The sequence below is a fragment of the Salvelinus sp. IW2-2015 genome, linkage group LG18 (assembly GCF_002910315.2).
Source record: "Salvelinus sp. IW2-2015 linkage group LG18, ASM291031v2, whole genome shotgun sequence".
In the NCBI taxonomy this organism is placed as follows: Eukaryota; Metazoa; Chordata; class Actinopteri; order Salmoniformes; family Salmonidae; genus Salvelinus; species Salvelinus sp. IW2-2015.
In genome coordinates this window covers 1,287,040-1,302,734 of record NC_036858.1, presented here as the reverse complement: position 1 = coordinate 1,302,734, position 15,695 = coordinate 1,287,040, and the positions used below count along the sequence as shown (strand labels likewise).

At 42.4% G+C, this 15,695-nt stretch overlaps 1 protein-coding gene across 1 annotated transcript; it reads left to right on the top strand.

The window, feature by feature from the left end:
- Window positions 1-882: 882 nt before the first annotated feature.
- On the top strand, window positions 883-15,306 carry LOC111978716 (WD repeat domain phosphoinositide-interacting protein 3). The gene is made up of 10 exons (XM_024008932.2): window positions 883-1,043; window positions 2,079-2,153; window positions 3,274-3,375; window positions 3,659-3,746; window positions 7,387-7,481; window positions 8,648-8,838; window positions 13,385-13,470; window positions 13,690-13,791; window positions 14,094-14,215; window positions 14,577-15,306. Exons 1-10 carry the CDS (start codon window positions 977-979, stop codon window positions 14,681-14,683), a joined length of 1,035 nt encoding a protein of 344 aa, XP_023864700.1. The 5' UTR covers window positions 883-976; the 3' UTR covers window positions 14,684-15,306.
- Window positions 15,307-15,695: the final 389 nt, after the last annotated feature.

The window sequence follows — 15,695 nt, the reverse complement described above, 5'->3', positions numbered from 1 at the left end:
ACTATTGTCACTATGAATGGTGGATGGAGGGCAGAATAGAACAGACTGGTAGACTATATTGGCCTGTGGTATAGTAAAAGTTAGTGCGTGGAAAAGCGGAGTGCACAAGGGAAGTACCAAAACAGTACCAAGTACCACCCCCCTCCCGTAAATTTTGATCTGTCCTTAAATGACTAAGTCGGATGTTGAGGTCCTGGACTGGAGTGGTTACACGTGGTCTGCGGTTGTGAAGCTGGTTGGACGATTCACTAAAACGACGTTGGAGGCGGCTTACMGCAGAGAAATGAACATTAAATTCTCTGGCAACAYCTCTGGTGGACATTCCTGCTGTCAGCATGCCYATTGCACGCTCCCTCAAAACTTGAGACATCTGTGACATTGTMTTGTGTGACAAAACTGCACYTTTAGAGTGGTCTTGTATTGTCCCCAGCACAAGYTGCACSTGTGTAATGAMCATGCTGTTTTTAATAAGCTTCTTGATATGCCACAKCTTTCAGGTGGATGGACTATCCTGTCAAAGGAGAAATGCTCACTAACAGGAATGTAAACATATTTGCGCAAACCAATTGAGAGAAATAAGCTTTTTGTGTATTTAGAAAGTTTCTGTGATCTTTTATTTCAGCTCATGAAACATGGGACCAACACTTTACATGTTGCGTTTAATGTGTATATTTATGTTGTATCATAATACAGAGAAAAAGAGACCTAGGTCTCAATATGTCTTCACTGTTTAATAAAGGTTAAATAAAATATCAAATATACAGTATATTGTTTTTTCCCTGTCTTTGGACTAGTACTGAAACGCCCACTCCCAATCAATCGATCGCTCGGTGCTCGTTTGAGCGTCCTGGAACCAATAGCTGTTTCTTTGGCTGTGTTGTTTTTCCTMGCTGGTTGTCTGTGGCACAGGAGGAACGCTAGCTAGCATTCTGTTAAAATTCGGCTAACGTACGCCTGTGATTATCTGATCGAAGTAATGAATTTACTACCATCAAATGCACATGGGAACGGACTCTTGTACGCGGGATTCAACCAGGATCATGGTGAGAAATGGTTTCTTCATCAAAATCGTKTTTGGTTGACAGTGCTTTCGTCGATGCCATGCTACCGACGACGTGTTGAGGCCGGGGGTTAACTTTAAACGTTAGTCAGCCTTCGGTAGCTAGCTCGCTAGTTGTTCTCTAGCCATATTAAGTTGTTGTGAAATCGTGATTGGATTGTCATTTGAGCAAACTAAATAATATTACATGTAACAATTTAGATGTAACATCATGACCAGAGCGAGCTAAATGTTATGGATCTGTTAGGCTCTCCCATTTATGGACAATATCATTTTAGCACTAATGTTGTCTGATGTAAAATAAACATCTTCTAAACTTTCGTTAAATGTATGTTGTAAATAGCCAACARAACGTTACTATTCACTTTACCGTATATACTTGCAGGGTTGTCAAATTTCCCCATCTTTAGCGCCTCTGTCGTTAACAAGCTAACTATCTTAGCTACATAGTAACGGTATAGCACAGATGGTTATAACAAAGATGGTAGAACGTTCTCKTTTTATCTGTGGTTATAACGTTAGTTTGACAACTGCTAAACTACTAAATAGTTTACATCAAAAGATGGCTAGGTATTTTAATTGAACCTTTATTTAACTAGGCAGCTCAAGTTGTGAGGATGGGTGGGTCTAGGTGGCCCTAGCCAGCTTTTCTTCACTGAGCAGTGAATGAATGGGTCTCCTTCCAAACAAAGAAATTACTGGTAGCTAATATTCAAACACTCTGTTCAATGCCCACTGTGTGTGCATTCCTCACAGGCAGCACCTGGTTACTGGAGCAGTAGGACAAACTCCAACTCTGATAGGATAGAGAGAAAGAACAGGAACAGATAGGAGGTTGAATGGAGGAACAGTCTGTCCTTAGTTGACCTTCCATATAATCATGATGTCTTCGAAGACAGAAACAAATTATGGCACAAAAGCAGTGATTATCTTGGGTTGTTCATACGCTGTGAATTTGTTTGGACCAAGCTTCGATCAGGGTTGTTCTAACCAGTGGTATTTTCTGTTCTCCTTCCAGGATGCTTTGCTTGCGGAATGGAGAATGGGTTTAGGGTGTACAACGCAGACCCACTCAAAGAGAAAGAAAAACAAGGTAAATATATGTCAAGATAATGACTGTACAGCAAATATGAAACATAAAATCATAATTGTCTATTAAAAAAATAATAATCATGATTCATCATAATGTGGTTTTTCCACAGTTTACTATTGATCAAAAGGTATGTGGTAACCATTTTATTGATATGTAAAGAAACTCAATGGGTAAGTAGCAGWGCTTGCAGTAAATCGAGGCCATTTTGCTGCATACCGGGGCCACAGCATTGTGACAGCGAGAGCCAAGGTACTTCCTTCCTGTTCCTGCTGTGTGTGAGATGAGATGGATCTGTCTGTGGCTGGATTGGTACTCTAGTTGGATGAGGAGGGCTATATGAGAAAGTTAATCATTCCGCCACATGTGACTCCTCACATAACCTGGTCCAAAGTCACTATAGGAAACGATGGCTTACTGTACTGTCTTTAGTACTGTAGGGAAATGATTATTTTATATATTTTTAATTTAACCTTTATTTAACTAGGCAAGTCAGTTAGAATAAATTCTTATTTACAATGACGTCCTACCCCGGGCAAACCCGGACGACGCTGGGCCAATTGTGCACCGCCCTATGGGACTCCTAGTCACGGCCGGTTGTGATGCAGCCTGGATTCGAACCAGGGTGTCTGTAGTGACGCCTCTAGCACTGAAATGTAATGCCTTAGACCGCTGCGCCGCGCCACTCGGGAGCCTATAGGCCAGGGATAGCCTGGTCCTGTTGGGTTTCTGCAGGGTGTGCAGGCTTTTGTTCCAGACCAGCGTTATTTTAAACAAACACTTTTTCTGTTCATTGTCCAACCTTTACCTATGTGTGCAGGTGCTAGGATATTGGGTTTCTGTGAGGCATCATGCATGCTGGGAAGGCTTGTTTTAATATGCAGATGAAATGAGTTGTCTGCTATTTACTYTCTGCTACTTTCTTGAAAATGAGTAAAACTTTTGAGATATTAAAACTATTTAAATCCTCCTGATCAGGAGTGTATCTTTCTAGTAACATTTTTGAGATCTTGTCGGAATAATATTTTGGATAATTGTGGTGGTTTTTGAGGCTCAGTTTACTCGGCACCTGCCAGATTGACAGCATAATGTCCAATAAGGTGGTTCTGTGTGTGTCTTCCAGAGTTCATGGAGGGCGGGGTCAGCCATGTGGAGATGCTGTTCAGGTGTAACTACCTAGCGCTGGTCGGAGGAGGGAAGAAGCCCAAATACCCACCTAACAAAGGTTACTGTGTGTGTGGTGCTTGTGTTGAACTTGCCTGTATCTATGTACTATGAGCATAAGAAATCATATATTTTGGAACCCTCAAAATAACACTTTAAAAAAAAAATCTGTTTGAAATGTTTCCCTTGCATTTATCTCAATAGTGGTAGACTTTTCCGTCAGATTGACCGTATCCGGTTATTTTTTTAAATTTGGTCTGAAACTAGAGACAAACGGCATCATCTCACGTTAGTCTTCTTTACTGTTGTTAATTCCCACCATGTCCTCTGATGTTTTCCTCTAGTGATGATCTGGGATGACCTGAAGAAAAAGACGGTTATAGAAATTGAGTTCTCCACGGAGGTGAAAGCAGTGAAGCTTCGAAGGGACAGGTATGAACACTTGCCACGTGTTTCCTCTTCCCGCTGGGTGTTTCTATCAGCAGTGTCGAGTGCCAATACAACCACACATTGGGCGTTTCTCAATATGCATACTACTGTGCTCCCGAGTGCATTCTCTGAAGACGTTTTCCTGAGTACGTTCTTGTGTGGACGAGAGTGTGAAGAATGCATAAAACATTCTATTTGAGAAGCACTCACACTGTCCCTACTGTATTACCTCARGCTGCACCTCCCCATTCACTGAACCTTCTTCCAGCCAGAACAATGGCAACAATAGAGACCAAACAAGATATACACAAAGCAAATGTTTTACTTCATAATTATCAGCTAGATATGTGAATCGCAATAATCTAGGTAGCCAGCAAGTTAAACAGGCAAAAATGACCTAAAACTTCATTTTTGTAAGGTAGATGTACATTTTTCGTGGCTAGCTAGCTAGCCCTTTTGAACTATGGACTTACCCATTCACTGAACCGTCTTCCAGCCAGGACAATAGCGACGAAACAAGACACAGTACCAGTCATACGTTTGGACACACCTACCCATTCAAGGGTTTTTCTTTATTTTTACTATTTTCTACATTGCAGAATAATAGTGAAGACATCAAAACTATGAAATAACKCATATGGAATAATGTGGTATCAAAAAAGTGTCAATTTAATCAAAATATATTATATATTTGAGAATCTTCAAATTAGCCACCCTWTGCCTTGATGACAGCTTTGCACAGTCTTGGCATTCTCTCAACCAGCTTCATGAGGAATGCTTTTCCAACATTCTTGAAGGAGTTCCCACATATGCTGAGCATTTGTTGGRTGCTTTTCCTTCACTCTGTGTTCCAACTCTTCCCAAACCATCTCAATTGGATTGAGTTCGGGTGATTGTGGAGGCCAGGTCATTTGATGCAGAACTCCATCACTCTCCTTCTTGGTCAAATAGCCCTTACACAGCCTGGAGGTGTTTTGGGTCATTGTCCTGTTGAAAAATTATTGTCCCACTAAGCGCAAACCAGATGGGATGGCGTATCGCTGCAGAATGCTCTGATTGCCATGCTGATTAAGTGTGCCTTAAATTCTAAATCACTGACAGTTTTACCAGCAAAGCACCCCCACACCATCACACCTCCTCCATGCTTCATGGTGGGAACCACACATGCAGAGATCATCCGTTCACCTACTCTGCGTCTCACTAAGACACAGCGGTTGGAACCAAAAATCTCAAATTTGGACCAAAGGACAGATTTCCACCGGTCTAATGTCCATTGCTCGTGTTTCTCGGCCCAAGCAAGTTTCTTCTTATTGGTGTCTTTTAGTAGTTGTTTCTTTGCAGCAATTTGACCATCAAGGCCTGATTCACAGTCTCTGAACAGTTGATGTTGAGATGTGTCTGTTAGTTGAACTCTGTGAAGCATTTATTTGGACTGCAATCTGAGGTGCAGTTAACTCTAATGAACTTATCCTCTGCAGCAGAAGTAACTCTGGGTCTTCCTTTCCTGTGGCGGTCCTCATGAGAGCCAGTTTCATCATAGCGCTTGATGGTTTTTGCGACTGCACTTGGAGAAACTTTCAAAGTAATGATGGACTGTCGTTTCTCTTTGCTTTTTTGAGCTGTTCTTGCCATAATATGGACTTAGCCCTATTTGGTAAAAGACTATCTTCTGTATACCACCTCTACGTTTGCACAACATAACTGATTGGCTTAAACACATTAAGAAGGAAAGAAATTCCACAAATTCACTTTTAACAAGGCACACATGTTAATTGAAATGCATTCCAAGTGACCACCTCATGAAGCTGGTTGAGAGAATGCCAAAGGGTGGCTACTTTGAAGAATCTCAAATATATAATATATTTTGATTTGTTTAACACTTTTTTGATACTACATGATTCCATACATGTAATTTTATAGTTTTGAAGTTTTCACAATTATTCTACAATGTTGAAAATAGTAAAAAATAAAGAAAAACCCTTGAATGGGTGTGTCCAAKCTTTTGGACACAAACTTTTGATAACAATCAGCTAGCTATATGTGAATTGTAATAATGTAGCCAACCAGATAGTTTAAKAGGCAAAATGACCTTAAACTAATATTATGCAATGTGCAATTATGCAATGATACATGTCAAACCTTCGTTGGTAGCTAGCTAACAATTCTTGACTTATTATGGGCTTGTGATCTACGCTACGTAGGCAGGTAAACATGTCAAAATTAACACAGCATGTATTTATTAACGTATCAAGATAAAATATTATAGTCAGGCAACATATGAGAAATGAATAGGCAACATTTCATTCCGAAGTTGGAGTTCATTTTCTCTTGCTTCAGCTCAAATAATGTCCGCCATTGATTTCAATACATTTTGCGTTGTTTTTACGGTGTTGCGTCACATTTCTTTGCATACTTTTCATTGAAGCTTGCATCGATGCTTCAAAATATGTACAAACGGAGTACGCATTCGAGAAGTGCCCTCGTTCTCCGTTTCACATATTTTGATTTGGATTCATACTCCAACCCTCCTGTGCTCAGAGCACAGTAGTAAGCATTTTGAGAAACACCCGTTGACTCAAATGTACTCACATTTTTAGTAAGAATTTAGTACCACTTTAACTCCCTGTTTTAAGACCAATTAGGAATGCAGTCGTTGTGTTTCAGCATCAATGGCACACAGCGATCACATAAGCATTGCTTACACCCGTAAGAATTTCACTGTTAGTCTACACTTGTTGTTTTACGAAGCATCTGACGAATAAAGTGTCATTTAGTTCGATCTGGTTGGAAGTACTACAGGGAATCAAATGAGATATGTAGCTTTAGTTACAGGACAGCGAGGGTGGGAGATGGTACCAGTATTTACATTTTTACATTTGAGTCATTTAGCAGACGCTCTTATCCTGAGCAACTTACAGGAGCAGTTAGGGTTAAGTGCCTTGCTCAAGGGCACATCGACAGATTTTTCACCTAGTTGGCTCGTGGATTCGAACCAGCGACATTTCGGTTACTGACCCAACGCTCTTAACCACTAGACTACCTGCTGCTACCTAATAGTACAGTAATAGCAGGTTGTGATTGCACTCCTTCTTCTTAGGCCCAGAACCTGTTGGATTGGCAGTCATTACATAGTAACTGTTTGGTAACAGTTCTTCCCAATGCAGTAATGGTATAACACAGTATAGATCCTTGTTGCTTTTAGAGAGGACTACTCTGGAATTGCCTGAAAAGCAATGACTGTTAAGATGTTCTCCTTTTAGGTGACGTTAATGGGGAATGTTAGAAGGTAGTATGTCGGTGTCAGGAGTAGTCAAATCTAATTTTATTTGTCACTTACACGTATTTAGCAGATGTTATTGCGGGTGTKGTGAAATGCTTGTGTTCCTGGCTCCAACAGTGCAGTAGTATCTGACAATTCACAACAATACACACATCTAAAAGTAAAATAATGGAATTAAGAAATATATAAGTCTTAGGATGAGCAATGTCGGAGTGGCATTGACTAAAATACACCAGAATACAGTATATACATACGAAATGAGTAAAGCCAATGTTTTCTTACCAATGTTTCCCCATTGGATTGCTGTATATTAGTGGGCCAGAAATCTTTAGCCTAATGTCTGTATCTCTCTTATGTCCTCAGGATCGTTGTGGTCCTGGACTCAATGATCAAAGTGTTCACGTTTACCCACAACCCTCATCAGCTGCATGTGTTTGAGACCTGCTATAACCCAAAAGGTCAGTACTACAATACAGACGGACCGACTACTGTCTACTGCAGCTTCCAGATTCCTAACCTGGCTGCTAAATACAATATTAGACATGCTCATAATTGAAGTAAACCAACAATCTTCACAACAGTGTTATATGGGTGTAATGTGTAGATTCTCCTCTCATCTCTCCCTCTCTCTCTCCCCCTCTCTCCATTTTAATACACTCTCCCTCCATTTTAATACACTCTCCCTCCATTTTCATACACTCTCCCTCCATTTTCATACACTCTCCCTTCATTTTCATACACTCTCCCTCATTTTTTCATTACCACTCCCTCCATTTCATACACTCTCCTCCATTTTCCATACACTCTCCCTCCATTTTCATACACTCTCCCTCCATTTCATACACTCTCCCTCCCATTTTCATACACTCTCCCTCCATTTTTCATTACACTCTCCCCTCCATTTTCATACACTCTCCCTCCATTTTTCATACACCTTCCTCCCCTCCATTTTCATACACTCTCCCTCCATTTTCATACACTCTCCCTTCATTTCATACACTCTCCTTCATTTTCATACACTCTCCCTTCATTTCATACACTCTCCCCTCATTTTCATACACTCTCCCTTCATTTTCATACACTCTCCCTCCATTTTCATACACTCTCCCTCCATTTTCATACACTCTCCCTCCATTTCATACACTCTCCATACACTCTCCCTCCATTTTCATACACTCTCCCTTCATTTCATACACCTCTCCATTTTCATACACTCTCCCTCCATTTTCATACACTCTCCCTTCATTTTCATACACTCTCCCTTCATTTTCATACACTCTCCTTCATTTTCATACACTCCCTCCATTTTCATACACTCCTCCATTTTCATACACTCTCCACCATTTTCATACACTCTCCCTCATTTCATACACTCTCCCTCCATTTTCATACACTCTCCCTTCATTTCATACACTCTTCCTTACATTTTCATACACTCTCCCTTCATTTTCATACACTCTCCCTTCATTTTCATACACTCCCTCCATTTTCATACACTCTCCCTCCATTTTCATACACTCATTTTCATACACTCTCCTCCATTTTCAATACACTCTCCCTCATTTTCATACACTCTCCCTCCATTTTCATACACTCTCCCTCCATTTTCATACACTCTCCCCAGGTCTGTGTGTACTGTGTCCCAACAGTAACAACTCTCTCCTGGCGTTCCCGGGCACCCACTCTGGGCATGTGCAGATCGTGGACCTGGCCAACACAGAGAAGCCTCCGGTGGACATCCCCGCCCATGAGGGGGCGCTGTGCTGCATCGCCCTCAACCTGCAGGGAACCAGGATAGCCACCGCCTCCGAGAAAGTAATACAACCCCTTTTAAAAATACTCATTAGCTAAAGGGACATTCCACAGTAACAGAGTGACACTGAGACTCAGATTGTTTACTTTAAAATGTATGTCAAACAAAAACCAATGATTACAAAATTAAACAAACCATACAACTCTATGAACAAGGACTACTTTTAACTATTTCCACTGCAAATTGTACAAAACACATTTACTTGAAGAACACTGCAGATGTAAAGTTTGGTAACAGAATGACGGCTGGTGTTGTTTGTGCCGTCATTCTGTTACCAAACTTTGCATCTGCAGTGTTCTTCAAGTAAATGTGTTTTGTACAATTTGCAGTGGAAATAGTTAAGTATTTTAATTTTATTTCACCTTTATTTAACCAGGTAGTCTAGTTGAGAACAAGTTCTCATTTATAACTGCGACCTGGCCAAGATAAAGCAAAGCAGTGCTACACAAACAACAACACAGAGTTACACATGGAATAAACGAACATACAGTCAATAACACAATAGAAAAAGTCTATATACAGTGTGTGCAAATGAGGTAAGATAAGGGAGGTAAGGCAATAAATAATGGCAAAATAATTACAATTTAGCAATTAAACACTGGAGTGATAGATGTGCAGAGATGAATGTGCAAGTAGAGATACTGGGGTGCAAAGGAGCAATAAAAATAACAGTATGGGGATGAGGTAGTTGGATGGGCTATTTACAGATGGGCTATGTACAGGTGCAGTGATCTGTGAGCTGCTCTGACAGCTGGTGCTTAAAGTTAGTGAGGGAGATATGAGTCTCCAGCTTCAGTGATTTTTGCAGTTTGTTCCAGTCATTGGCAGCAGAGAACTGGAAGGAAAGGCGTCCAAAAGAAGAATTGGCTTTGGGGAGGACATGTGCAATATACTGGAGCACGTGCTACGGGTGGGTGCTGCTATGGTGACCAGTGAGCTGAGATAAGGTGGGGCTTTACCTAGCAAAGACTTATAGATGACCTGGAGCCAGTGGGTTTGGCGAAGAATATGAAGCAGGGGCCAGCCAACGAGAGCATACAGGTCGCAGTGGTGGGTAGTATATGGGGCTTTGGTGACAAAACGGATGGCTCTGTGATAGACTGCATCCAATTTGCTGAGTAGAGTGTTGGAGGCTATTTTGTAAATGACATCGCCAAAGTCAAGGATCGGCAGGATAGTCAGTTTTACGAGGGTATGTTTGGCAGCATGAGTGAAGGATGCTTTGTTGCGTAATAGGATGCCGATTCTAGATTTAATTTTGGATTGGAGATGCTTAATGTGAGTCTGGAAGGAGAGTTTACAGTCTAACCAGACAGTTAGGTAGTTGTCCACATATTCTAAGTCCGAACCGTCCAGAGTAGTGATGCTGGACGGGCAGGCAGGTATGGGCAGCGATCGGTTGAAGAGCATGCATTTAGTTTTACTTGCATTTAAGAGCAGTTGGATGCCACGGAAGGAGAGTTGTATGACATTGAAGCTCGTCGGGAGGTTAGTTAACACAGTGTCCAAAGAAGGGCCAGAAGTATACAGAATGGTGTCATCTGCGTAGAGGTGCATCAGAGAATCATCAGCAGCAAGAGCGACATCATTGATGTATACAGYGAAAAGAGTCGGCCCGAGAATTGAACCCTGTGGCACCCCCATAGAGACTGCCAGAGGTCCGGACAACAGGCTCTCTGATTTGATACACTGAACTCTGTCTGAGAAGTAGTTAGTGAACCAGGCGAGGCAGTCATTTGAGAAACCAAGGCTGTTGAGTCTGCCYATAAGAATATGGTGATTGACAGAGTCGAAAGCCTTGGCCGGGTCGATGAATACAGCTGCACAGTATTGTCTCATATCGATGGCGGTTATCGTGTCATTTAGGATATGGCTGAGGTGCACCCATGACCAGCACTGAAACCAGATTGCATAGCGGAGAAGGTACAGTGGGATTCAAAATGGTCAGTGATCTGTTTGTTAACTTGGCTTTCAAAGAGCTTAGAAAGGCAGGGTAGGATAGATATAGGTCTGTAGCAGTTTGGGTCTAGAGTGTCTCCCCCTTCCAATCTTTGGGGATCTCAGACGATATGAAAGAGTTTGATTATTTTAGAAAGAGAGGGTCCAGATTGTCTAGCCCGCTGATTTGTACGGGTCCAGATTTTGCAACTCTTTCAGAACATCTGGTATCTGGATTTGGGTGAAGGAGAAATGGGGGAGGCTTGGGCAAGTTGCTGTGGGGGGTGCAGGGCTGTTGACCGGTGTAGGGGTAGCCAGGTGGAAAGCATGGCCAGCCGTAGAAAAATGCTTATTGAAATTCTCAATTATCGTGGATTTATCGGTGGTGACAGTATTTCCTAGCCTCNATAAGAATATGGTGATTGACAGAGTCGAAAGCCTTGGCCGGGTCGATGAATACAGCTGCACAGTATTGTCTCATATCGATGGCGGTTATCGTGTCATTTAGGATATGGCTGAGGTGCACCCATGACCAGCACTGAAACCAGATTGCATAGCGGAGAAGGTACAGTGGGATTCAAAATGGTCAGTGATCTGTTTGTTAACTTGGCTTTCAAAGAGCTTAGAAAGGCAGGGTAGGATAGATATAGGTCTGTAGCAGTTTGGGTCTAGAGTGTCTCCCCCTTCCAATCTTTGGGGATCTCAGACGATATGAAAGAGTTTGATTATTTTAGAAAGAGAGGGTCCAGATTGTCTAGCCCGCTGATTTGTACGGGTCCAGATTTTGCAACTCTTTCAGAACATCTGGTATCTGGATTTGGGTGAAGGAGAAATGGGGGAGGCTTGGGCAAGTTGCTGTGGGGGGTGCAGGGCTGTTGACCGGTGTAGGGGTAGCCAGGTGGAAAGCATGGCCAGCCGTAGAAAAATGCTTATTGAAATTCTCAATTATCGTGGATTTATCGGTGGTGACAGTATTTCCTAGCCTCAGAGCAATGGGCAGCTGGGAGGAGGTGCTCTTATTCTCCATGGACTTTACAGTGTCCCAGAATTTTTTGTAGTTTGTGTTACAGGATGCAAATTTCTGTTAGGAAAGCAAAGGCTAGCCTTTTCAAACTTCCTGTGTATATTGGTTCCTAACTTCACTGAAAAGTTGCATATCGCGGGGACTATTCGATGCTAATGCAGAACGCCGCAGGATGTTTTTGTGCTGGTCAAGGGCAGTCAGGTCTGGAGTGAACCAAGGGCTATATCTGTTCCTGGTTCTACAGTTTTGAATGGGGCATGCTTATTTAAGATGGTGAGGAAAGCACCTTTTAAAGAATGACCAGGCATCTGAGGGACGTCGTGACGGAAGAAGTCTGTTGTAGCCCCCTCGTGCGGTTACGTCGGCAGACCAGTTGTGATGGATCAGCACGGCTCCGTGTAGTAAAAGGGTCCAGGACAATTGGCAAAATAGGTATAGCAGCCCAAGGAGTGGTTGATGAACCTCTTCAGCTAGCTGGGAGATGGGCCTAACATAGGCTAGCTCCAGGCTAATTGGTGCTTGCTTCGGGACAGAGACGTTAGCCAGGAGTAGCCACTCGGATAGCAGCCAGCTAGCTGCTCATGATCCAGGTGAAAAGGTTCAGAGCTTGCGGTAGGAATCTGGAGATATGGAGAAGAAGAAGTCTGATATGCTCTGGGTTGAAACGCGCTGTGCAGACTGGCAGGAGTTGTCCGGGCTAAAGTTTAGCTGATGACCGCTAGCTGACTAGTAGCTAGTTAGCTGGCTAGCTGCTGTTGGGGGTTCCGGTTCTAAAGTAAAGAAAATAGCAGATCCATACCACATTGGGTGAGGCGGGTTGCAGGAGACTATGTTGAAGTTGTATATGCGAAGAAAAAAGATATATACACGGGATACGACAAGACGAAGACAAAGACGCCTGACTGCTACGCCATCTTGGATTCAAGTTCACACCAGTAGATAGTCCTTGTTCATAGAGTTGTATGGTTTGTTTAACTTTGCAATCATTGGTTTTTGTTTGACATACTCTCCTTCTTTTTTTACTTTAAAATGTATCTGTCACTCTTAACGTGGAATTGCTCTTAACCCTTTTACCACTACTCCTGGGCTTAGACGGTACCTTTTATCTCTACAACTGGTTGTCATGGTTGCTTGTAGACTAGGCGCAACCAACTCCCAACTGGTTGTCATGGTTGCTTGTAGACTAGGCGCAACCAACTCCACAATGGTTTCCCATGTTGCTGTGACTAGGCGCAACAACCAACTCCCAACTGGTTGTCATGGTTGCTTGTAGACGAGGAGTACCACTCCCAACTGGTTGTCATGGTTGCTTGTAGACGAGGAGTACCACTCCCACTGGTTGTCATGGTTGCTTGTAGACGAGGCGTGACCAACTCCCAACTGGTTTTGTCATGGTTGCTTGTAGACGAGGCGTGACCAACTCCCAACTGGTTGTCATGGTTGCTTGTAGACGAGGAGTACCAACTCCCAACTGGTTGTCATGGTTGCTTGTAGACGAGGAGTACCAACTCCCAACTGGTTGTCATGGTTGCTTGTAGACGAGGCGTGACCAACTCCTAACAGCGTCTCTGTTTATTTCTCTCCAGGGGACCCTGATCAGAATATTTGACACCATGGCAGGTCACCTGATTCAGGAGTTGAGGCGGGGGTCACAGGCCGCTAACATCTACTGGTGAGAACAACCAACCAACCTGGGTCTCTTCTTCACCTGATATTAGATGTGACAAATGAACTAATGTTTCCATTTTGAGTCATTTAAGCAGATGTTCTGATCCAGAGTGACTTACAGAGGGTATCTATCTTAAGGTTGTTCGGTACGACGACCACATATTAGTCCTAGTAAGTTGTTGTTCTAGTCCTGATTGGTAACCCTCTGTTCCCCCTTCCCCAGCATCAACTTCAACCAGGACGCGTCCCTCATCTGTCTGTCTAGTGACCATGGTACAGTCCACATATTCGCTGCAGAGGACCCCAAGAGGAACAAACAGTCCAGGTCGGTCTGATTTGATTTGTCTGAGACAAACGTTTCACCTTTTTATGCACTTTGTGACTGGAACTCTTAAAAGGTCCAAATACTGCAACATTGATCATAGATTAAAGTACTGCCTTGGTGCCAGGGGTAATACACTCTTTTTGAGAGAGCTATCTATATTATTGACTGTTCAATGATATACACCATTTTTGGAAGAGTAACTTTGAAGTGAGCACATTTGTTTTTCAATGAGTCCTTGTTTTGTTTCCTATAAATTGAAAACCCATCCCTGAATCATTATCGTTGTTTCCTTTTATCCTTAGCTTAGCCTCGGCCAGTTTCCTTCCTAAGTACTTCAGCTCCAAGTGGAGCTTCTCCAAGTTCCAGGTTCCATCAAATTCGCCGTGTGTGTGTGCCTTTGGAACAGAACCCAACTCTGTCATAGGTGAGGTGTGTGTGTGTGGTAGTGTTGCTCTCTGTGTACATGTTTGCTTTGGCACACCTCTGGAACAGAGCCCAGTGCAGTCATAAATTAGTCATACTCCAGCTACTTCCTGCTTCCTGTCCAGTGTCTATAAACACATTCAGCTTGACATTTCTTCCATSTTGACTCATTTTATTGTTGACCTGACACTACTTATTTSATTGTTTTATTGTTGACACCATTTTAGACTTTGAGCGGGAAACTGTGTTCTTAGATTTTTGCATACTTTTGTGCCAACCAGAAGACATTKTTTTTTTTGACTTTGAGGATATAGCTGATGTACATTCTCTTATTGCAACACGCTCTCTCTCTCTCTCGTCAGCCATTTGTGCTGATGGCAGCTACTACAAGTTCCTGTTCAACCCGAAGGGGGAGTGTTCCCGAGACGTCTACGCCCAGTTCCTGGAGATGACTGATGAGAAGATCTGACCTTTAACCCAGACTCCTCCTGCAGACAGACAGACGTGTGTTTATTTTCTGGAGCAGGAGGACAAGGGGGGATGGACAGAAGGAGGAGGTTAGGTGTCTCTGCTCACCCAGTGCTGATAGACTCTCAATGGAGGGAAGGAGAGAYGGAGACCGCCTTAGAAACGACAAGACGGATGGAGGGAGCGATGAATGAAGTCAATGTCCTCTCTGACACAAACTACTTATTGACCATCCTTGAACAACTAGRGAAGGACAGACAGATGGACAGACTGTCACCTGGACCTTGTTGTCCTGCTACTCTGAGAACCAAACAGGGAAATGTATTTTTGTTGCTTTTTAAAGATGTCTTCCTTGGAATTTACAATGATCGGTCGATTATTCTGGTTATTTTTTTTAAAGGCGTATAGCGTTGATTCCAATAGGTAGATACATAGAAAAATAAATATTGTAAACTAACACCACCTAATCTAACTATAGGGAGTGCCTCTGAGCTGAATCAATATTGGAGTGTGTATATACTCGCATATGTGTCTTCAGGAAGTATTCATAACCCTTGACTTATTCTTCATTTTGTTGTTACAGCCTGAATTCAAAATGTATTAAATATATATTTTTTGCACACATCTACACACAATACCTCATCATGACTAAGTGAAAACATGTTTTTAGAAATGTTTGCAAATATATATATATATATGAAATGAAATGCAGACATATCTTTGTAAAAGCACCTTTGGCAGTGATTACAGCTGTGAGTCTTTCTGGGTAAGTTTCTAAGAGCGTTCCACACCTGGATTGTGCAACATTTGCCCGTTATTCGTTTTCAAAATGTTTCAAGCTCCCAAATTGGTTGTTAATTGTCGCTAGACAACCATTTTCAGGTCTTGCCATAGATTTTCAAGTAGATTTAAGTCAAAACACTAACTCAGCCACTCAGTAACATTCACTGTCTTCTTGGCAAGCAACTCCAGTGCAGATTTGGCCTTGTGTTTTGAGTTATTGTCCTGCTGAA

Bases quoted from the DNA above. Each gene is read 5' to 3' on its own strand.
- LOC111978716 (XM_024008932.2), top strand. From the start codon at position 977: ATGAATTTACTACCATCAAATGCACATGGGAACGGACTCTTGTACGCG. The intron at 1,044-2,078 runs GTGAGAAATGGT...TTCTCCTTCCAG, and splicing joins GGGATTCAACCAGGATCATG to GATGCTTTGCTTGCGGAATG. The intron at 8,839-13,384 runs GTAATACAACCC...ATTTCTCTCCAG, and splicing joins TAGCCACCGCCTCCGAGAAA to GGGACCCTGATCAGAATATT.